The 24,139-nt window shown below is 42.9% G+C and overlaps 1 protein-coding gene across 3 annotated transcripts; it reads right to left on the bottom strand.

The window, feature by feature from the left end:
* Window positions 1–2,593: 2,593 nt before the first annotated feature.
* Window positions 2,594–24,119, bottom strand: MDH1B (malate dehydrogenase 1B). 3 transcript variants are annotated; one of them, XM_036320867.1, is made up of 13 exons: window positions 23,851–23,952; window positions 19,621–19,733; window positions 15,527–15,661; window positions 15,183–15,325; window positions 12,718–13,214; window positions 11,933–12,074; window positions 10,426–10,589; window positions 8,837–8,976; window positions 8,485–8,536; window positions 6,884–6,946; window positions 5,008–5,082; window positions 3,695–3,760; window positions 2,594–2,886 (listed from the first exon to the last, which is right to left on the bottom strand). In XM_036320867.1, the coding sequence occupies exons 1-13, from the start codon at window positions 23,870–23,872 to the stop codon at window positions 2,858–2,860; spliced, it is 1,641 nt and encodes a 546-aa protein (XP_036176760.1). In that variant the 5' UTR covers window positions 23,873–23,952; the 3' UTR covers window positions 2,594–2,857. The 3 variants fall into 3 exon arrangements, with proteins under 3 accessions (XP_036176760.1, XP_036176761.1, XP_036176762.1); XM_036320868.1 differs by lacking the exon at window positions 19,621–19,733 and having other exon boundaries at window positions 23,851–24,119; XM_036320869.1 differs by lacking the exons at window positions 15,527–15,661; window positions 19,621–19,733 and having other exon boundaries at window positions 23,851–24,119.
* Between the last annotated feature and the right edge of the window lie 20 nt (window positions 24,120–24,139).

The following is a 24,139-nucleotide window of genomic DNA, read 5'->3' on the forward strand; positions in this document are numbered from 1 at the left end:
TTTCAGGCTGCCCAAACCCCCTTCAGGGTGGGGGTCCCCACTGGGGTGCCTGGCCAGCCTGGGTGAGGGGCTGATGGCTGTTTTCAGACTGACCAAGCCCCCTGGCGACCGAAACTCCCAGCCTTTCCTTTTTTTTTTTTTTATTCACTCCAGCTCTGTGGCCATGGTGACTGGAAGCAGGTATCTGGGGTTTATTTACCTTCTATAATTGAAACTTTGTTGTCTTGAGAGGAGGCAGCAGCTGGCCAGGAAGCTTGGCTTCCTCTATCACTGGGGCAACCAAGCCTCCTGCTTGTTCCAGCTCTGTGGCTGCCAGCTACCATCTTCGTTGGGTTAATTTGCATATAGTCGCTCTGATTGGCTGTTGGGCGTGGATTAAGGCGTAACAAAGGTACAGCCAATTTGCATGTTTGTCTTTTATTAGTGTAGATGTTGTAATAAAAGTTATGTAAATGTCTCTCTCTCTCTCTTTCTCAAAATATCTTACTGTACGGTACCCTGTATACAGCTTCTCACTAAAAGGAAGCCCTTTTAAGGTCCTCTGTGGCCAGTCCACATTGCCAGCATCACTATCTTGCACTTGGGGCCATTATGAAGTCAGATGAGGGTTACTTGAACACCGGCCATGGGACACCTGGACAGTAGATTCGGTAAGTGAAAAGCTACTAAATGACAAAGGGGGATGTGGGGGTTGTGTATACAGAGTGGAGACTGAGGACAAAGGGTGATTCATGTCCCTGATGAGCTGGAGCAGGATGGTTTGAGATTTCATCATGCTACTCAGAACGGCATGAAATTTAAAACTTACAAATTGCTTTATTTCTGGAATTTTTCTTTTAATATTTTCAGACCACAGTTGACCACAGGTAACTGAAATGTTGGAAAGTGAAACCATGGCTAAGGGGAGGTGGGGGGCTACTGTTCTTTACTCTTGATATGATTCTGTGCTGTATATTAATCTGGGACAGATGTGTGGTCGTAGGTGTGGTGATTAAGATCAATTTGCTCTGTTCTCCTAGGGGAGGCTCTCCTAGAGCCTCCTGGTCACCCTACAGGGGTTCACAGATACATAGTTCATGTTCATGCTGGGAAGTACAGCCAGCTGGGGATGGGCTCGATGTTTCCCAGCGCCCCTGAAGAGGAGAAACTCTGCCTTCATCTCTCTTCCTAGATCCTTTGGGGGTCGAATGACCCTTTCACAGGGGTCGCCTCAGACCATCAGAAAACACATATATAATTACATATTGTTTTTGTGATTAATCACTATGCTTTAATTATGTTCAACTTGTAACAATGAAATTGGGGGTCACCACAACATGAGGAACTGTATTAAAGGGTCGCGGCCTTAGGAAGGTTGAGAACCACTGTCCTAGATGCTCACCTAAGGAGAAGCAGCTGATGATCTGATTGGTCAGGGCTGGACATCCACTGGGAAGAATGTTGCTCACCCAGCAGCAGAGCCACTGCCTTGAAAGGTGGTGTGTGCTCATGGCTGTAGTCTCTGCTCCAGCTTTTCCACCGGGGTCCTGCTGCTAGGTGACTGGCACTCCTGACGTGGGGAACGGAGCAGGAAGCTCTGCTTGGATTTCACGGTCTGAGTCACACTTCCACCGAGCTCCATTTTAGCATGAAGAAGCCCTGCATGTTGAGGGGCAACGAGCACACGCCCAGCTGTGTGTAGAGCACCTGGTGTCGTCCCACCCAGTTCTTGTTCCTGTGCTCACACTCCTTTGGTTGAGGTCCCCACAGGGAGAGGCAGGGGAAATAGGATTAGGGCACAAAACCCCAAAAAAAGCCTCCAACACAGACAGACCTTAGGATTTCTTCACAATAACAGCCAATGAAGTGCTAGAGACTTTGAAAACAAGCAAATGTTAGTCATGGTTTGGAATCATGATAGTCAGAAGCAGCACTGAAGTTTCAGAAAGTCAGGTGTAGCTTAAGACCTTTTACAAACAACAGAGAAAGCTCAGGCATCAGCAGTTTTTACAGGACTCCTGGGCTTTCAAAATGTCCCCATTGGCATTTGTAAAGGGTTCCAGTAGCTTAAAAATCCACGAGCATATTGGTTTGACTACTACTGCTTTAATTTTACTGTAATTTTTACTTAAACCATGCCATGCAATTATATTGTAAGAATATTATCCTTTTCTTTCAAAATCGAGGCCACCTCTAGTGTCACAAAACAGAAACCTATTCAATCTAAGCTAAAGTCAAACTGTGATTTATTGTAAAGATCATTAAACCAAGCAAATCCAATGCACACCAGGCCTTACAGGGGTGGTGAATTGGCCAGCTCTGCGGGGCTCATGGGCAGAACTTAGTGGTCTTCTCTAGTTCACACCATTACCATCACTCACACACCAACTTACTCATCCATTTTTCTTAGGTCCTTTTTTTTTTTTTTAAGAGTAAGAAGAAATCTGATTGGTTCTCCTTGAAGAAGGTGTGTCTATCCTCGCCCAATCATTTGAGACCAACACGATAAGAAAATCTGAGCAAATATGGCCCCCCAGGCCCATATTTTAGGTACCACCTGCAGGAGGAAGCAGGTTCTCTCGGAAGGATGTACAAGCAGGGACACAATGAGTGACACATTATTTTATTGTAGTTCAAAAAATAACAATGGACACCAAAGTATTTATGAGAAATTGATAATAACTATATGAGTGGGTACACAGAATAATTGAACCCTGACGTGTGTGTGTGTGTGTGCTATCACTGTTATTTAATTGTCTGGCATAATATTATCTAAGACTGAAGTAAATCTATTATTCTTTCCTAAGTACCGACATCATGGGTCTTCCTATGTTTATTACAATGCCAGTTACTTTTATAGTTGGTCTAATTTGATCTGTTACTGTTCCATAGATATGTTTTCAAAGTCTGTAAAAAGGAAAAAAAAAGGAAAAGATGTAACAATTTTAAAAATACATTAGTAACATTTGTTTTTATTAGCTTTTCTCTTGTTCCCCTTCCCTTCTGTTTTCTGGATTTCTGTATTCAGTTTGACCCAACTGCTGAGGGAGGTGTGTGTGAGGGGGTTCCTATGAGGTTAAATTGAGCTGCAGGCCATCATTAAATATTTTCATATAAGAAAATTAAATTCTGGCCTTTTTGCTGACTTCAGTCTATTTCTACGTACAGTCTCTCTTGGCTCCTTTGCTTGTCAGTCTGAATTTTGTTTGCAGCTATACTGTCAATTCCATTTCCTCTCCTGGTCCTGCTTCTCCGCTGTTCACGAATTCTAATTCCCCAGTCAGCCCCACTCTGAGCCCATTGTACTCTTCATTCTCAGAATGGAAGGTGCAATAGATTTGTTCATTTCATTGGCTATTCAAATAAAAGTCTGGAGGCATGGGTGAATATCCTGGCTGGTCAATCACAAAGAAATCAACATCAACTTGGTGTTCATAAAGTAGCAGGACAGCTCAGTTATATACTTTGACAATCTGGACTCACAGATGCTTCTGTGTCCTTTTCCTTTCCATTCTGAGGGAAGGATTTGGTTGTCCTGGTCATAATCCTGGTCATAAAAGCAGGAAGCCAGGTTCTAGAAGTCAGCCATGCTGGTCCCTGGGCATATGTGATGGGGAGGGTTCAAAAAGAACCATATCACAGGGACAGGATCTCTTATACCCCGTTCCATTTCTAGTGTAAGGAGAGACGAGTGAATAGTTTGTCTACCACCTACCATTTGTGAGCTCTTGACTGAATGGGTTTTCCGAGTTGGTTTTAGGAGTCAGATCTAAATAATCCACTGTGGTAAATAGAGAATTGAAAGAAGAGAGTTTTAGTATTTAAAGCACATTGATTTTTTTTTTTTTTGCAGTTATTCTCATTTTATCCTCTCTTGTTCCTTCTAGTCCAATTCCTCTCTTTGGAGTGTGTGAGCTACTAGGTCACTTTTATATGGAGTTTCAACCCATGACAGTGGCTCATTCATGGCCCATGGGGATGAGCAAGCAGGTGTCTAGCCCAGCAGCTCAGTGCAGCACCTTTCCGCCAAACTCCCTCGGTAGCCCTGGTCCTTACAGCAGAAACCCCTGGGCAATGGCTCAGTGTTTGACAGCTCCCTCCCATACAGAAATCAGGGAAAGAAGTGGCAAAAACAAACAGTCTAGAGATTATTATTATTTTTTCGAGATATGATTTGTATAGACAGAGTTAGCAAATATATAATCTTCTACATAATTTTAACTACATAAATATTAACAAGTATTTTGTAAATACAAATATTTACATAAAATTTACAAATATTTATATATATTTAGAAATATGTACTTTGCATATGTATATGTGTATATTCATACACACACACACACACACACACACACACACACACACGGAAGGGAAGAGAGAGATTCCTAGATTTTCCTGCTAAAGAGAATTCTAGCCCAACCTGCACGGCTCTGTGGTTGAGCGTCGACCTATGAACCAGGAGGTCAGGGTTTGATTCCCTGTCAGGGCACATGCTGGGGTTGCAGGCTCGATCCCCAGTGTGGGGCCTTCAGGAGGCAGCTGACTGGTGATTCTCTCTCATCATTGATGTTTCGATCTCACCCTTCCTCTCTGAAATCAGTAGAAAAATATTTTTTAAAAAAGAGAGAATTCTATCTTGACCTCTCCATCTCTTCCTCTCACACACCTTCTGAGGAGGATCCTGACTTGCCATGTCAGTGATTTGGGGCTTTGTAATGAAGAACAAAGAAGAAAAGGGAAAGGTAAGATGGGTGAACATGAGGGGTTGAAGCTGAGGTTGAGAGTATTTGGGGAGAGTTTGAGGTAAGTATGACCTGGAAGCAGCTTCAGTTTGTTTGTTTTTAAATTGTTGACATTTTTATCCCTCTTACAAAGTGTTTTCGAAGTATAAAAAGAGAAACAGAGTTATTTACAAATGACTTTGGTTGCTGGACTATGTTCTCTGACCACAATATCAGACTCTCAGAATGAGCAACATGAGCCAGGACTCAGGTACAGAGATTGCGTCTAACTAGATTGACTTACCATCCGGCATAACTTGATCTTTCCCTTCCTCGTGTGTTAGATCAGGAAGGTCATTTTTATATTCTGAAACCAAATCTAGTAAAAAACATACTGGGTTTAGAATATAACTAACAACCTGTGTGCTGTTTTAACGCAGTGTTTTCAGACTTGGTTGAACATGACTTACAGTAAAAAATGCATTTTACATTACAGTCCCATACATGCACTTATGCACATACAATGAAATGAAAAGTTACAATATTTACCCTTTTCCAAACTTCTTACCTTTTTCTCATCTTTTCTACTCATCCTTTTCTTTTTATTTAATTCTAGTTCATTGGAAAAAATTCTGGTCTCCTTATCCTTTTATTATCAATTTTATTCTAGTTCAAGAAAAAATGCTAGTTATTAAATTGATTCTCATGACCCACTAAATATTTTCACAACCCACCTAACCCACAATATGGGAAGTATTATGTTATATTTTATTCTAATGCTCCTTCAACAAATAGCCCCCAAACCAACCTGAAATCGGCCCCACTATCTCCACTTTATCACCACTCAAGTTCTTTAGTCTGTATAACATTATCATTTATTAGAGGGTCTAAGAACTTAAAATCCTCTAGAAGGCCCATGATCAAGCAGGTTCGACCTCTAAGCTTGACCCCATCAATTGTATGCTTTGTCCCGTCACCCACAAACCATATTGCTGAGCTCCCAACCATCTATTCAACCAAATAGCGGATGCCCCTTACCTACCGTTCCCAGCTCTACTCATCCTTTCTGGGTCCTCTGCTCTTGTTCAGCTACCCTATTAACTGTCTTCTGAATACAGTTTTATACTATCTCAAGTTCATATTTCATGCCTTGATCACTGAAATGCCTCCTTTGCCCGTCTTTTTCCCTCTGGTGGGGATACATCCTCTTTCCTAGGCAACCCTCCACTTGCACACTTCCTTTGTACTGAATTACATGAGTAATTCCTACTCATTCTTCTAGACTCAGAGCTCCCATTGTCTCTCTTCCTAAAAACCTTTCATAACACTCCCAGTCTATGTCAGGAGATCCTCTGTGGGGCCCCATTATACACTGGGCCTCTATCATAACACTTCTCAATAAGGTAGTTTTGCTATTTCCCATGCTAGATGGCGAACACTTGAAGGTCAAGAACAATGCTTGATTTATGTTTATGAGCCTAGCACCTAACACAGTTTGTGTGTGTGTGTGTGTGTGTGTGTGTGTGTGTGTGTGTGTTAACATGAAATATTCCTGTTCAACAACATTTCAAGGGTACAGTAAGTTAACTGCACACACATTGTTGTATAGTAGATCACTAGAATTTTTTCATCTTGTGTGAATGAACTACACAGTGTCTGAATAAGTGCCCATTTGACTATCTTTAGTTATCTTAGATACAAGATATTATTTCAAGATATTATTTCAACTAGATTTCAAGATATTATTAAATTTTCTCCATACAGTATAAGAATCTTTCCTCTCCTTTCTAGATTACTTATCATATATATATTTTTTTCTTTTCTTTTGGCCTGCTTTAGTGTTATCGAGCTATTTAATTCATTGTGTATCTTGGCATTTACCCTTTCATATTCTCATGGCTTCTTTCCCCCAGATGTGTTTGTGTGGCCATAACTCCCTTACTGTGTCCCTCAGCGTCTTTCACAGTGACCAGCACATAGAAGGTGCTCAATGAATATCTGGTAATTTCCTTCAAAGATTTTAACAGATTTTAAAATATGATCTTACATCTGAGTATAAGATGAGGGTGATGTAGGACTCAACTCCCATTATACAGCTAACAGGTAATCAAATGCCTTTGAAATGTAGTGTCAAATCTCGGATGAAAAGGGCATTTATTTTTTCCAATTGATATACCTACCATCTGCGTATTCCTGATTTTCCTCATTGTCATCTGTGGTAATTAAGGCAGCCCTTTCATGTTCTAAGAGTCAGAGAATTAAGTATTAACTGAAAAGATTAAACAATTCTCACACATGAATCATCTCACTGATATGTAAATAAGCAGAAATGCCCTAACTCACAAAGTTCTGATTATTTTCAATGCCCCGATCTTGGAATCTCTGGAACCGTGTTTTGGGCAAGGTCCAATGGTGACAGAGTCAAGATCAATCAACTCCATATACACCTTGGCCTTTATTAATAAAAATTCAGCATACTATCAGGTCATTTTCTTTCAGAAAATTCACTATAATTCAGGTGTTGTGGGAAATTTAGGACTATCAGTCAATGGAGTCAAATTTAGAATGACTGCTCCATAGACATTGTCATGAAAGGAATTTATAGTTTTAGAGGTCTGTCAAATGCAGGAAAGCCAACGGCTCCTCAGACTTTTGTGCCTGCACCCTCGGCTTCTGTGCTGCCTCTGAGCTTCATTTAGTTTGGCCACTCCTGGAGACTTGACTTCCCCAAACCCACCCTCTGCTGTAACCTCTTTTCCTTGCAGGCTCCCTGTCTTTACTCTCACTTCCGGTACTTTGACCTTTAACCTCACTAAGCTCTCTCTCCTCTGGCTGATCTGAACCAAGGGCAATCCTGTTCCCAGCCAGGTTTGTTTTTTTTTGTTGTTATTTGTTTTTACCAGTTAATCTATTCTGAGAGGCAGCAACTGTTTTAATTGGTTGAAATCTATACCATACTTGTTAAATATTTTCAATATCACTGCTGCCTGCAGCTTTTAATTTAATTTATATTTATTACTTCCTTCTTTATCTAATCTAGACCCCTATAGATCACTTCATTGCTTTCTTGCAATTATTCTCAACTTTGATTCACCTCCTTCCTTCCTAAATGGTAAGTTACATAACAAAACTACTCATTTTCCATTCTCATGATCAATGCCAATTACCAAATTACCTGAGCATCCATTTAGGGTGCCAGAAAACAAGAGAAATATGAGAAAAAATAGAAAAATAAAAACTTTTGGGAAATAACTTGCTATTCCAAATAAGGTCATCATGAAAATGTTCAGAATTTTATTGGAATGAGTATATTGGAATATATACTATATTGGAATGCAGTATAGTGTTATTTTTATTCTAATTGCAGGGGTGGCAGTACACTACAATATTTCAAGACTTACTACAATCATGCATCTAGGTTCCCACTTCAGCTAACTGACCACCTTTGCGAATCACACAATCATACATTGAGAGAATAAAGTTGTTGCTTTAAGCCAATAATTTATTGTAATTTGCAATGGCAGCCTGAGGAAACTAATACATGGGGTATATACAAAAGTTATATGGCCATAGTGTTTTTAAAATATGATTTCTTTAGCATTCTTATGAGATGTTTTATTTCAAAGGACATAATAAACATGGAAGTTTATTTTGTCAATAATTGAGTTTAAAGGTGATAATATAAGGATTTTATTTATCTATATTAAATAGTGATTCAGTTTTAACAAATATTTTAACACTCTTTTATTGTCCCAATAGGACATCACATCTGAAAGATTACCTGGTTGATATGGCTGAAAATATAACAAATCTCCAAGTGCAACAAGTTTCTCCTGTTGAAAAATTTTACAATGAGAGAATTAAATGACCAGTATTATTAATCATTATTTAATAGAAAAACACTTTGATTCTTGATTTTTTAAATAACCAAGTATTTTTAACATACCAGAAATTATGTAACCAAATGAGTAGTGTTGGTCTGCTGACTTTTTTCAAACTTGTGTTGGTTCCTTATTGTTTTTCAAAATAAGATTCAAATTGAACCCAAAGAAAACAAATGTATGCCTTGGCCTCAGAGAATTGGTTTAAGATCATTATCAAAGTCAGTTGCCTTGTATCTACTCTGACCTTACCTGCATCAGATCACTTGTCATTCTGGCCATTGTTTGTTCACTTATTTCGATATCTTTGAGATCTGTGAGAACCACCCAAGTTCCATTCTCAAATTTCACAGGCATAGAAAAGACGATCCCTTCAGGAATGCCAAACTGGCCTGCGGTGAGCAAACACAAAGCAAAGCAAAGCAAAGCAAAGCAAAGCAAAGCAAAGCAAAGCAAAGCAAAGCAAAGCAAAGCAAAAACATTCAGAAAAATAAGTCTTGCCTACTAAGTATTGTGGAGCGGACATTATACATTGGTTTTAATGATAATGGTGGAGCTAAACCTCTGGTCATTCCTCCCCAGGGCGAGGTGAAACTCTCTAGGAGTATTGATTGGGCACCTGTCCAGGTTCTGGCCGTCCCCCCTTCAGTCTCTCTCTTGGAAGGGAGCACCCCTGTTCCTTCTTCTTTATCCCTCTGTGCTGGGGTCAGACGCCCTGCCTCTGCCTGGAGGGCTGACACAGCCTTTCTCCTCCACCTGGTGTGGGTTCCTTTTGTCTACTTCCCAAGGCTTTACCTTGTGCCCCTCGGTAGCCCAGCAGCCCCAGGCCTTGTCCAATCTGGTCTCCTGCTCTTCCAGGGGACTATGGCAGTCATATAGTTCAGGCATGAGGACTAGGAAGGGAACAAGAGGGAGCAGGAACGTTGCTGATTTCCTCTGAGCTCCTGGTTCCCAGTCTGGATGTGCTCCAGACAAAAAGATTGACAATACTTGTTACTAAGTGAGCAACATTCAAATAAAATTATCCCGCCTCTTCTGCGCCTTGGTCAAATAAGAAAATTATGCTTGCCAATCTAGTCATCAAAAATATTGCCACAAGGGCAAAATAAATGCAGATAGTCAAGAAACTAGGATCTAAAAAAACTTCCTCAGTGGGTGTCCTGGGTTCTCTGTTCACTCTATTTGTTTCCCCTGTAATGGGATCGCTTTATGGGTGGGCAACATATGAGGGTTTACCTATATAGTTTCAGGGAGCAACACCACAAGCTCCTTTTCCCCAATATTGCATTGTTTATTGATGAATTCCTATAGCGATTAATTAAAGTTTCTGCAAATAAAGGTAAAATTTAAAATACCGATCTCACTAAGAAGGTAATATACTGATTTGAATTCACACAAAGGGAATGTTCATACATCGTAACTGCAATTGAACAAGATTCATCCACCCATGAAGGAGACTCAGGCAAAGCTCTGTTTGCAGGGGGTACACACTCTAATGGAGGGAACATATGAATCTAACCACACCCTGGATAAAGGCGGGATGTAATATGCTTCCTGATGGAGGAACACAATGCTATGTGAATACAAAAGACAGAGATTACTCTGACTTGGGGGCTTTGGGGAAGATTTCCTTGAACTGCACAGTAATCACAGGAAGAATGGGGAGGATGGTGGTTCCACTAATAACAGTCAAGAAAGACAAGGAACACAATTATGAAATTGTGAAAACCTAGACAGCTTAATGATCATGTTAAGAGATAATATGTGGGACACAGAAGTGGGAGTACGAGGTATACATGGAGGTTTTTCAACATTACAAGATATGAAAGACCCAGGCTTACCTTCACTCAATACTCCTAAGGACACGATTTCCCCATACGGTGAGCCATGGTACCAGTATTTCAATGTAGTGGCTATACTGTGTGCAGCTAACATGCCTCCAAATTGTTTTCCTGTGGCAGTCAAATCTTTAAGAGTTGTCACAAATTCTCTGTTTATCCACTCACTATATGAAAAGAAAGAAACAATTTTTCAATGAAGGGAGAAGTGGAAATAAAAAAGACTGCTCCCTAGGTCAATGAATTTGAGTACAAAAAAAAAAAAATCATCTCTACAAAAGAGAGATACAACTTCCTCTGTCCTTTCTTTAAGCATCTTCCATCCCATAAAAAATCCATTGAAAAGTAATGAGATAGAGCAGAAAGGAATCCCAAAGTTTCAAAAGAAACACCTGATAATACAAATATGAAACACAGAAAAGCGGTCAAAGGCTGCAAGAACAGTTACTTTCATGACGAAGACTTTATCCTGTGTAGATACTATCTTGGAATGGGTGGTATTCATTTTATAAAATGTTGAATTATTCACACTGAGAACTAGAGAGATAACTTTGGCTTTATAATCTGAGGTCTCAAGGCGGGGAATAGTCCAGCTGGACTAGAAATGGCTGCCCTTGCGAAGCCATCCCGCTGCAGTTCCATTAGACACTGCCCCTACCAAGGCAACAAATGCAGAGGAACCTGCTCCGAGAGTATGATTTCTAGGGTCCGAGGAAGGGAAGGAAGGGGAAGGAGGGCCATTGGAAAGGAAAGTGCTGCCAAGTGTTGCAAAATGCTTCAAAGGCTCTTCTCCCCCTTTCTCTCCTCTGCCTGAGCACAATGATAGGGTTGACTGTGCTGGGCACAGTTTGAAGGGCTTTACCTGTAATATTAACCCATGTAATCTTCCCAATGACCCTGCAAGGCCCTTACTGTATTACCACTTCCACTCTGTAGATGAAGACCCTGAGGAATAGAGAGGTTAAGTAACTTCTCTAAAGTCACACAGCTCATAATTGGCTGCGTGAGAATTTCAGCTCAGTTGTCTTGGGCCTAGGGACTGCGCTCCTCACTGCTTCTGCGCTCTGCCTCTCTGGGACAGCACACCCAGCGGGGCCTGGGCTTGCTCACCATCTTGATCCCTTGTTCTTGAAACTGGCCGACTAATTTCAACCTGGATACACATCTCTGCCTTTATAGTAAATGAGACTCACATTACATACCTTGCTTTAGAGATAACTTTAATGGGATATGTGAGCCACTTTAAGGATAATCTGAAATGTAAAAATTTATAATTTCAAAACTAAATAAATTAGGGGTGGGAATTGACTAGTTGAAATCTTATGGAACTTTCTATGTCTCTTCAATAGAGAGCGTAAACAAAGATGAGTGTGAACGAGCGTAAACAAAGAGGAGTGTGAACAGTCAAGTTATTTTTGCCCAAAGATTTCCAAGATGGTTTAAAGATTACAACAACTATTAAACATTTATTCAACACTGTTCGGATACGCCACTTAAAAATAGACAGTACCTATCAAAAACCAAGCTTAACACAGGGCGAGAAAAGTGAGGAGGTCCCCAAATAGCACTCTCATATTTGTAAATCTTGGCTTTTCTCAGATCAACGTAGCAATTTCCACTAATATTACCCCAAATTATCACATCTTTGATGTCTGTGAAGAAAAGAAATAAAAATTAACCTAATAATGAACTTCAGTATACAAAATTGCCTGAAGCCTATTTTTTCTTTGTGCTTGTTTTAGGATTGGGCCTTTTGCTATACAATAGATCAAAGTTTATGCTGCCTAAAATGGTGCAAATCATGTGGCTCAAGCATCTCCTTAGTCAGGGTTTGGCAAGCCTTACTCATGCTCTATGAATGGTGTGGGCATGCAACTGAAATCCAGGAATCCTGGCATGCTCCATGAAGATACTGCTGCTGAAAACTTTACCACTCGCCTTGGTCCTGACTTCATTAACCTGCTTACCTTAGAGAACTGTTTTAAAATTATTTTTTTAAAACATTGATGACCTTTTTAACTGTTGTCACGGGGAAAAAATGGAATATTAGGTTTCAAAGTATTACTTGCAAAGTATAAACCTCATAGAACGATGGACAAGGTCAGGTGGTCATGAAAGCCAGTTAAAAAAACATGTTTGCACAGTGGTCAGATCACACACTAAGAAATTCTTTGTATGGGCTTCGCACTTCCTACCCTAGACTCCTGAAGGTTTCCTAGAGGGTACGGGCTTCTTCCCAGCTGCTTTGAAATCATGCTTGCTTAGAAACACAAGCAGAGACAGGAGTTCACTCACATGAGGGGGATGTTTTCATCTTCCTGGCCAGCTCTGCTCTGGCCTGCCCTTCCACCCCCAGTGCCACGGCGACAATATTGTGCGCGATGCTCGGGGCGTATCTCATGAGCAACAACGTTTTCAGGTTGACAAAGGTTTTTCCTCCCACGATGACTCGGACCGAGTCGAGAGCATTCTTCTCGATCAGGTAGCCGTAGAGCCTGCACAGAGGCACCCTGCTCCGGAGGCATTCCTCCATCGTGTACACCTCCTTGGTCCTGGGGTCGTCCAGGATGATGACCACGTGGGCCTGGCGGAAGGCCTCCTCCACTCTGGTGCAGATGGAGACGCTGCGCAGCACCGGCGACACCAGGTCCTGCATTTCTAGGGCGAGGTTCTGGAGGGTTTTTTCCGCCTGCTTGTTGTCAAACAGAGCTATGCTGATTTCCGTGTGCATTCCGAACACCTCCCCGCTGGTCAGGATGGGGATGAGGCTGTAGCAGGCAGGGGCAGACGCACTAACAGTGCAAAGCAGGATTAGCAATGGTTAAAGCTTTTGTCCCTTTTAAGCTTTTATTCTTTAAAAAAATATATATCCTCTCTAATAAAAGAGAAACATGGTAATTAGCCGTACATCCGCTACCCTTCCCATAGGCTAATCAGGGCGATATGCAAATTAACTGCCAGCCAAGATGGTGGCCGGCAGCCAGGCAGCTTGAAGCGAACATGAGGCTTGCTTGCTTCAGTGACAGAGGAAACCAACATTCCCCGCCTGCCTTGCCGGCCTCTGAGCTTGCAGTTTGAAACATTGTTACAAATATAGAAGCTAAACAAACCCCCAGAAACCTGCTTTCAGCCAGCAGGGATCTCAGAGCTGGAGTTGATACAGTGTTTCAATTATAGAACCCAAACAAACCAGATACCTGCTTTCAGCAGCAGAGGCCTCAGAGCTGGAGCCAGAGCTAAAGCTGGCCCAGAATAAAAAAAAAAAAAAAAAAAAAAGAATAAAAGGAGCGGTTGGGAGCTTCAGTCACCCACAGCCTGAAAACAGCCCTCAGCTCCTCACCCAGACTGGCCAGGCACCCCAGTGGGGACCGCCACCCTGAAGGGTGCGTGACCAGCTGCAAACAGCCATCATCCCTTCACCCAGTGGGGACCCCCACCCTGATCCAGGACACCCTTCAGGGCAAACCACCTGGCCCCCACCCATGCACCAGGCCTCTATCCTATATAGTAAAAGGGTAATATGCCTCCCAGCACCAGGATCAGTGGAGCCGGGAGGCCTCCCAGCACCGGGATCAGCATGACAGGGGGCAGCGCCCAAACCCCCTGATCGCCCTGCAGCTCTGTGTGTGACAGGGGGTGGGACCACAACCTCCCTATCCTCCCTGCTCTGTTTGTGACAGGGGAAGGCGCCCCAACCCCCTGATCAGCCCTGCTCTGTGCCTGATAGGGGGGAGCTCCCCAACCCCCTGATCGCCCTTCAGCTCTGTGTGTGACAGGGTGCAGCGCCCCAACCGCCCCCCCCCCCCCACACACACACGGGCTCTGCTCTGGGTACGGAGCCCCAACCCCCCTGATGGGCCCTGCTTTGTGAGTGACAGGGGGCAGCGCCCCAACCCCCTGATTGGCCCTGCTCTTTGCGTGACAGGGGGTGGTGCCGCAACCTCCCCATCGACCCTGCCTTGAGTGTGACTGAGGGTGGCATCACAACCTCCTGATCTGCACTGCTCTGTGCATGACAGGGGGTGGCGCCCCAATGCCCCAATTGGCCCTGCTCTGAGCCAGACCAGGGGCTGCACCTAGGGATTGGGCATGCCCTCTGCCACCCGGGAGCAGGCCTAAGCCAGCAGGTCGTTTTCTCCTGAGGGATCTCAGACTGCGAGAGGGCACAGGCCGGGCTGAGGGACCCCCCCCCCCCCCCCACCGAGTGCACAAATTTTTGTGCACCGGGCCTCTAGTATATATATATATAGAAGCCTGGTGCATGAAATTCGTGCACTGGGGGGGGGGGCGGTGAGGGGGAGGATCCCTCAGCCCAGCCTGCACCCTAAGTCTGGGAGCCCTTGGGGGATGTCTGACTGACAGCTTAGGCTCGCTGGTAGTCGGACATCCTTAGTACTATGGCAGCCCTGAGCCCAGCTTCTGGCTGAGCAGCGCTCCCGCTGTGGGAGCACACTGACCACCAGGGGGCAGCTCCTGTGTTGAGTGTCTGCCCCCTGGTGGTCAGTGCGCATCATAGCGATCAGTCATCCTGCCATTCGGTTGATTTGCATATTAGCCTTTTATTATATAGGATTTGTATTGATTTCAGAGAGGGAAGGGAGAGAGAAATAGAAACACACACACACACACACACACACACACACACACACCCCTCCCTCAAACTTGACATTCAGATCTTCTATCACAGAGTTAATCCCACATCCTCCTCCTTTCAAATATAAACAGCCAACCTTGCGAATCCTGGGCTTTGACTGTCCCACCTGGTGATCCAGACCTGCAAGGGGTCAATGAGGTCTTTCAGGGAGTCTTTCTCCAGCTCCTTTTGTATATGAGCCTCCAGGTTCTCCTGAGCAATTGCCTTCATCAGCTCAGTTGTCATGCTAGAGGTGACATCGTAGTAAAGCTAAACATGGCAAAAGAAAAAGTCAGCCCTTGAGAGAAGACAATTAGTGGATAATGGCTCTAATGGAAAGATCTTGTGTAAAGCCAGAAGGGAGTAAAAAGAGAGTTGAGAGAAGACTTTAGAAAGCAAGACGCTGGAAAAATGAAACAATGTGAGAGATTGGTAATGTTTTAAACAGATAAATCAACTTAACTTACATACCTGGGCATGCTCCAGGAACTCATTATACCCTCCCAGAAGCAAGCCCTTGCCGCCGCGATCCAGCAGCTCCCTCCAGATGATGGGGGAACTTTTGTGGCTCCATTTATTCTTTTCACACACATCTCTCAGCCACTCCTAGTGAATGATATTCCAAGTGCAGTCACACATTAAATAGACCTCAGAATTCAATACTTTAGAATTCAAACACTAAAATACTGGCGCTTTTTTTTTTTTTGCCATTACTGAATATACATAAAATTTAGATAGCATAAAATTTACATTAGTTCAAATGTAAATATAAAAAATAGTGATGAGTTAAATAACAAATTAAGCAAATAAGAAAGAATATTCTTCAAATCCACTGACAAAATAAAGGCATAGGAAGTTGCTCTTCTCTGAGGATACCTGGGATGTTTATGTTAAAGATAAGCCAAGTGTTCCAACTCAACTGATTTAAAAAAAGTTTAACTGATTTACCCCTTATTCTTCTATCTGAGATATTTCCAGTCATAGGGAATTTCCAATATAATATAAATTTGATATTGCTTTCCACATCTGTGGATATAGTGTATATTGCTCAGATTAAATTAATGAGCTAAAAGTTACTTGGGGATTTCTGATAATATTTATTAGAAAAACCTTAAATCATTATTTGGTTTGTGTATATCAGGTCTTCCAATGACAAGAGCTGAGTAGAGATAGACAACAACATTCTTATGGGTAAAGTACCTAAGAGCATTCTTGTCTTTGGAGGCATGTGCAATGATGCTACCTTAACACATAAAATCTTAGAAACAAATTTCCCTTCTGATGTTGAAATCTCTCTGCTTTTATCCCACCTTAAAGCAAACAGTGCTGCTGTGAAGATTCTCCCAGGGCCCTCTATTTTACACCACAGCCTTCCCAATGAAGTGCTGAGTCTATGGAATAAGGGACTCTATCCAAAAGGACCTTCAGCAACCAGGGCATGTTGATATCCTGGCAAGAGATGAGAGAATATGTATGGAACTGGCCCCTGAGGATGCTGAATCAAGAGTGGGACATAAAGTTGGACAAAGGAGAATTTATCAATATTAATCACTCTTCTGCAATTCAAGAGTGTACACCCTGGCAAAGACCTTAGAAGAGAGTGATAACATGTTGCTGGGATGATTCTCCTAAGATTGGGGAAGGTGATGATTACCAATGAAATGCCAGAACTGCCTTGGAAAACAATGGAAGGGATTAAAAGGCTTAGAAAAATGGTCATGCAGGAGTGGATATGCTACTATAGAATTCTGGAAACCCTTTAGTCAACTGTGTACTCTAGAAGGCCCTTGGGGCACTACATTCACAAAGTGACAAGAAATGCGCTGATGAAAGGGTTCTCAGTATTGCTGGGAAGCCCCGGGCGGCTGTCCATTCTAGGCCAGGTCTTTAAAGGACATGCTGTTATAGAGCTGGACTCCAGGCCATTGGGATGATAGGCTCTTGAAACAAGAGGCTAGGGAGCAGTACCTACCAGAGAGTATCTGTTGTGAAAGAAACAGTAGCCCTAGCCAGTTTTGCTCAGTGGATAGAGCATCGGCCTGCAGACTGAAGGGTTTGGGTTCGATTCTGGTAAAGGGCACATGCCTGGGTTGCAGGCTGGACCCCCAGTAAGGAGGGTGTGTGTAGGAGGCTTCCAATCAATGATTCTCTCTCGTCATTGATGTTTCTATCTCTCTCCCTTTCCCTTCCTCTCTGAAATCAATATATATATATATATATATATATATATATATATACATATATATATATATATATATATATATATATATATGTATTTGGCTCAGTGGATAGAGCATTGGCCTATGGACCAAAGGGACCCAGGTTCGATTCCAGTCAAGGGTACGTACCTGGATTGCAGGCTCCTCCCCAGCCCAGGCACTGGCTGGGGCTTGTGCAGGAGGCAACCAATCGATGTGTTTCTCTCACATTGATAATTCTCTCTGTCTTTCCTTCTCTCTTCCACTCTCTCTAAAAATCAATGGAAATATATCCTTGGGTGAGGATTAGCAAAAAGAAAGAAAGAAGCACTAAACAACCCAGCAGGAAGATAACTTAGACAGCTGAAGGCACGTGGGCTCATGAAGAGGCAGAGATTATGCAATGACTCTAGAGATCAAGCTGCCACTCATCAGAGCTAATGCAACTATTGCTGCTACTAAATGTCCAATATGCGGCAACAGAGACCAATGCTGACCCCTCAGAATGGCATTATCCCTCGAACTCACTAACCAGCCCCTTGGTGGGAAGTTGATTATAACTGGACCCCCTCCCACCCTGGACATGACAGTGATACATCTTGACTTGAATCAACATATATTTTGGGTAAAGAACTGTCTTTTCTGCCTGTAGGGCTTTGCCCAGCACCCTGTTCAAGAGCTTTCACAATATTTAACCTGTCAAGATGGGACCACTTCAAACTAAGGGATCCACGTTAGTGTAAAGGGTGTGTGGGGTTGGGCACATAACCAAGGGATTCACTGGCCCTATCATGTAAAACACCACCTAGCAGCCTGATAGAGGGAAGGCACAGGCACCAGCTTGGGACTGATGCCTTGCCAGGATGGGGCACCACTTTCAGGAGTCAATAAATATCATAAATCGATATAGTGTTTTGCCCCAATAGTTAGAATGAATAAATCCAGGAACTAAGGGATGAAATGAAGAGTGACCCTGCTTACCATCACTTCCAGTCACTTGCCCTAGACTCTGTGGATCTGCAGGTTCTAAATCCCAGGGTAGGGGTTGCTTCTATCAGGAAGACTCCCATTGAACTTTAGGCTGTGGATGCCACTGGGTCGCTTTGAGTTTCTTTGCCAAAGAGACCAGCAGGCAAGGGAAGGAGTTACCATCCTGGAGGGAATAATTGGCCCTGATGATCAGAAACATGTAAGGCAGCTATCACCCAATGTGGGCAGAAGAGAATACTTGTTGTCTAGATGATTTACGGGGGCATCTTTGGTACTGTCTTGCTCAATTTTGACAACAAGTGGACAAGTGCACAGTCGCATCCTATAAAAGAAATGGAGACTAGGGTGCACAGATACAGGTATAGGTCACCACACCTAACAAGTCACTTAGACCAGCGGAGAGTAAGGGGACTCTAGAATGGACAATAGAGAAGAAAGGTGATGAGTGTTAGTTGCAGCCCTGAAATGATGGGTAGTGGAGACTATAGTCCATGTGACTAACCTTCTTGTAAAGTTTTCCTAGGGAGAGAGGCCAACCAGAATCTTGGACAAGCTGTTCCCAGATGGTGTGAACCTATTACACAGAGCATGCGGACCCAAAAGGCACAACGGGTGCACTGTGGCGGGTCCTGTCATTGCAGTCCAGATTGCCCCTTCACGACACAGGCCCTCAGTCCCTCAGCCACCGGGAGTGCTGGCTACCGACTGCTCAGTGCCCAGTCTCCTTCCAGGAACTGGCTTTAGCTGAAGGAAGTTCTCTTGCCTTAAGTTAAACGCCTTCCCTGGGCAGCCGGCATCCAGTGACTGTTAGCTGGGGGAGTACAAAAGCCCGGCCTTCTTTGCCTATTTTGGGGGTATCTCTGAAAGGCTAACCCAGCTTCAGAGTTCCCTGTATGACTGGCTGAGCCCTTTGTTGCAGCTGGATGGCAATTCAACTCCTTCCACTGCCCAATGCTGCTGCCCTCATTCCTTCCCAGGATGTTGTCCCCAAGAGCACCCCCCAATAAAGGAAATTCCTTCGCTTAAATCTTCATCTCAGTCTGTTTCTGGGGAAACCCAATCCCAAAGAAGGGTATTTCGATAAACAAGCACCTCATGCCATTAGAAATCAATATGAAGGTGAATGAAGAGTTAAGCAGTGCAATAAAAGTTACTTGGATTCTACTTATTTGTTAGGGCTTCGTGCGTTCTAATTGGTATTAGGAAAAAAATAATGCTTTGAGGCTGATAAGTGGGGATTTATTTTATTAGTAGTAAAATGTCAGTAGTACACGAACATTCATTGCTGGAAGCCTACCTGATATACTAGCTAATGTTAATCAAATTAGAAACATTTTTGTGCATGTGTAAGTTTAATAAACTGTAAAGGCTTCTTACCTCCCAAACATCAGGATGTTGGGTAATTTTAAATACATGAAAATCAGGAAGATTCTTTTGTAAATAGTCTGCCAGGATTTCAGCTTTGGCATAATATGGGTCATCTGCTCTACCTAAAAGAGTTCAAATCAGCAATGCCTTCTTTTGTCATACAGAAATTATCATGCAGTTTTAAGTATATGCTATATAATTAATCATGTAGTTACATTTTGTAACATAGTTATAGTATAAATTGCCGCCACATAAACTTTTGATTTTTACTATATTGGTAAAAAGGTAATAAAACGTGGAAAGGAATCTTAAGTAATAAAACGTGGAAAGGAAAAAAAGACTATTCAATATTCACTCTCCTTCAGTACTATGTTAGATCTCACTTCCTCTAAGAGGCTTACATGCTACTAATTAAACATGAACTAATAACAATGAACTATTCATTAGTAGCTATGAAAAGCAAAGTGTGAAGTGAGGAGTAGTGGTAGAATCACATGTGGATTTGATGTATGTGGCAGCAGTATTGGGGGGAGGAGAAGCTGAGGAAGAGAGGAGAGTCTGGGATAACTTCTACTTTCTGGCTTGAGTAGATGATCCTTAGCTTAGCAGAGAGAAATCACAGGTGATAAGTTTATTGATAAGTGCAGTTGGAGGGATCTGTAGCACATCTAAGTGGATGTGAGCAGCAGGCAGCTGCATGTGTAAGTCTGAAGTGCAAGCTCTATGTAAGGGCTTAAGATGTAGCCATCAACACACAGGAAATTAAAGCCACCAATGTGCATGGGATTGACTGTCTGATTGGCAAGGACCACATGCAAAAGTCTCTCTATAGCATGCTTCCCCATCTACCACAATTACCAGTTCTTTGACCTCATGGAGACTTCTAAGTCATCAATCCCTCTCAACCTCCCCCTATCTATTAGCCTCTCTGTCTTGTTCAAATCCATCGTTCATGAATCCAAACCACTCTCTGGCTAATTTGCCCCACTGTGCTCTGGCAAATACACCTGATAAAAGCCCATCACTCTGGATGAACCAAATTACCTGTCTTTCCTAGGCCTACGTCCCACCTGCTAGATACCCTGGAGAAACATGGCAGAACCAAGCCTAGAGGTGCCATTACATTCATGGCCATCGGCCTCAGCTGGCCCTCAGATCCCTTACAGCATTCTCTTCTTTTCTCCACAACTGCTGTTCCAGGCTTTGTCCACTTCCTTCAAATCTCTTCCTTATCTCCAACATTTTTTCTGGACCATCAGAAAACAATAGATAACCTTGCTCTCTACTTTACAAAAACAAAGCCAAGTCATAGAACAAGGCATCAGTTGGGAAAGACCCCAATCTCATGCCATCACAGGTACCAGCCCCTCTGCATTTGGATGCATCCTTTCCTTCTTTCTTCTATTCAATGGAAGAGGGACCCTAACTCCTGTTCGGGTCTCATCTTACCACGTATGCTCTGAATACATGCCTTCAGAATGTTCATAGATTCTGCTCAGTTTCTTTCTAGAATCTTATCTCTGTTTCTAATGCAACTTTTTCTTCATATTTAAATGTACTCATTATATTTGTTTCTCCTGTACTAAAAAACAAAAAGTCCATGCCCCCCATCACTATTGTCTTCCACTTGACCTTTTCTATTAACACTTTCTTCTTTTTTTATTAATAAAAGAGTTCTCTACACTTGCCATCCCCAGTTCTTTACTTCCATTTGTTTCTCATCCCACAGCAATCTGGCTTTCCCCATCATTCTCTAGAACAGTGGCTCTCAACCTTCCTAATGCCGCGACCCTTTAATACAGTTCCTCATGTTGTGGTGATCCCCAATTTCATTGTTACAAATTGAACATAATTAAAGCATAATGATTAATCACAAAAACAATATGTAGTTATATATGTGTTTTTCCGATGGTCTTAGGTGACCCTGTGAAAGGGTCGTTCGACCCCCAAAGGGGTCGCGACCCATAGGTTGAGAACCACTGCTCTAGAAGGTCACCAGGACCTCCATGTCGCTAAATTCAATAAACATATTTTTCGTGACCTTTGTTGACCCTTGGCAGCATTTGGCCCACTGCCACTCTTGCTTGGGCATTCTCCAGGACTTCTTTCTACTTCTCTGGTCACTTCTCACTCTACACTGTAGGTTCTTATTCCTTTATCAATACATTAAAAGGTAAACATTATGCAAGGCTTCTTCTCTTCATATCCTGCACATTCTTCCTGGCCAATCTCCTCCATTCTATTGGGTTCAAGGAGCAATCTGTATTTCCAATTCAGACCTATCTCCTTATTCAGTTTACCTATACCCTTCTGTATTCTTTCATCTCCTTTTTTTTTTTTTTTTTTCTGTTTTACTTTTTTTTTTATTTTTTTTTTTATTTTTTTTATTTTTATTGCTTAATCATCTCCTTCTTAATGTCCCATAGACACTCAGCAAATCTATGATGGATTTTGCTACCACTCCTCCACTAAATCTGCTCCTTCTCATATATTCTTTATGTCCATCTATCAAGTTATCTAAGAGTATCCAGAGTATTAAGCCTGTTCTTTTTCAATAACTCATCTACCAGAAGATGTGGTTGCAGCACTGCTTAGGAATAATTTTAACTCTTTCTTCTCCCTTACTTGCCTCCCTCCACCAAATTAGACAACTAATTCTATGGCTTCTGCCTTCCTAACATCTCTCCAATCTACTCACTTCTTTCCATTTCTGTTTCCTACCAGCCTAGGTCAAGCCAACATTATCACCTTACAAAACTATAGCAGCTGAATGGGCTCTTGGCATCCAGTCTTTCTCTTCCCACACTGCAGAGATAGCACTCAGATAAAATGCAAATTTGACTATGTTCTTCCCCTCCAAAACCTTCCATGTACTTCAGATAAAGTTTAAAATATTGAACACGGCTTACAAGAGTCTACATCACTAACTCTGGCCTTAGGCTATGATACTCCTTTGTTCTCTTTGCTCCAATCCCACTAAATCTATTTTAATTTTCTATTTATTGTATACTCTCAATCACCATCAAGCTAGTTCTCCTCATTTCAACCCCACTTCCTACTACCCATGCCTAAACTGCTCTTTTCCTTCTTACCTCTTCTCTGCTGGTAGGTCCCTTTCAGGTCCCTGCTTAAAAGTCACTGCCTCTAGGAAGCTCCCTTGCCTGACTAAGTAAGGTCCTCTGCCAGGGCCACTGCTCCTATCAAACCCTGCCCTGCCGCTGCCCCACGTGCAGCATTCTTTGTACATTTGTTTACCATTGTCTTTCTAGCATACAGTCTGTCGGTGCTCAAAAATATCCTTCTGAGTGAATAAAGAAGCAAAGAAAATAGATTTTCAGGAAGATGGGAGGTGCCAGCTGTGTTAGTACATCAAAGAGGCCAAATAAGACAAGAACTGGACAGCTTCTCTCAAGTCATTGGTGATTCCGTGAGGGCCATTTCGGAAAGGAGGCAGATGTAGAAACCAGATTGAGTGGAAGGAGGACCTAGAAGTAGAAGAGCAGTCTACCCTTTTAAGAATCTTGTTGAGAAGAGGAGGCGGCAGGTACAATAGCATGTTGTAGCAAAAGACTCTTCAGTGCTTTTCTGGATGCCAGTCATCACTTCCTATCCTTCCCCTCCATTGCTGACAAGGCGGCCTTCCTAAAATGCAGGCCCATTAAGGATAGTCTCCTGCTAAGTTTTTCAGCGGCTCCCTACTGCTTTTAAGGTACAGTTCAAACACCTTTGCTTGGTGCACTTGAAGATCTGGTAGCAGCTCCCCTTCTAGCTACAGGTCCAGCCACTACCTCCATATCCAGATGGTCCATTAGGCCATGAGGCTCTTAGCCTCTTTGCCTTTATCTGGAATGGCCTCCCTATGTCAAACTTTCACACATCAGCTCCTGTAACAACCCCCAGAGCCCTGTGCACGTCTTCTTCATTGCATTGATCACACTGTGTCAAAATTACTTGTTCACATGCTTCTGTACACCATGAGACTGAACGTTTCTCAAAGGCAAGGACGTGCCCGCTCCCCCCACCCCCTCCGCCTATATATCCAGTGTCCGGCAGTGCTTTGCACAGTGGCACTGCCCCATCAACATCCTTGAGTGCCTGTATCAGAAAGCCTGGGGAGGTCCATATGGAGGCTGGAGTTGCTAAAGCAGAAGCCAGTTAAGATCACTGCCAAGCGGCTATAGGAAGCTAGCAGTTGTTGGTGTTTTCAGTGATCTGCGGGCTTACGCAGGGATCACTCACCCGCAAGCACGAATTTGGCCATGGTGAAGCTTTGGTCCCCCGACAGACACCGCGATTCCGCAGTTTCCTGGCAACCACGCTGCCAAGGACGCGGCGCAGGCGCATTCTGTAGCTGAACGCGGGGTCTGGTGCCCCGCAGGGAAGATTAGCTGTTGGGGTACACGATCATACGTAGCCTATAAAAGCTCTGCGATCTCTCCCAGTCCCATCATTGAAGCTAAGGACACTAATCATTTCCTTTGGTAGGCTTTCTTCTCTCTAGAGTCGGGCGAATCCTTCTCCAATCGCT

This window comes from Myotis myotis, unplaced genomic scaffold (genome assembly GCF_014108235.1).
Source record: "Myotis myotis isolate mMyoMyo1 unplaced genomic scaffold, mMyoMyo1.p scaffold_m19_p_8, whole genome shotgun sequence".
Classification (NCBI taxonomy): domain Eukaryota; kingdom Metazoa; phylum Chordata; class Mammalia; order Chiroptera; family Vespertilionidae; genus Myotis; species Myotis myotis.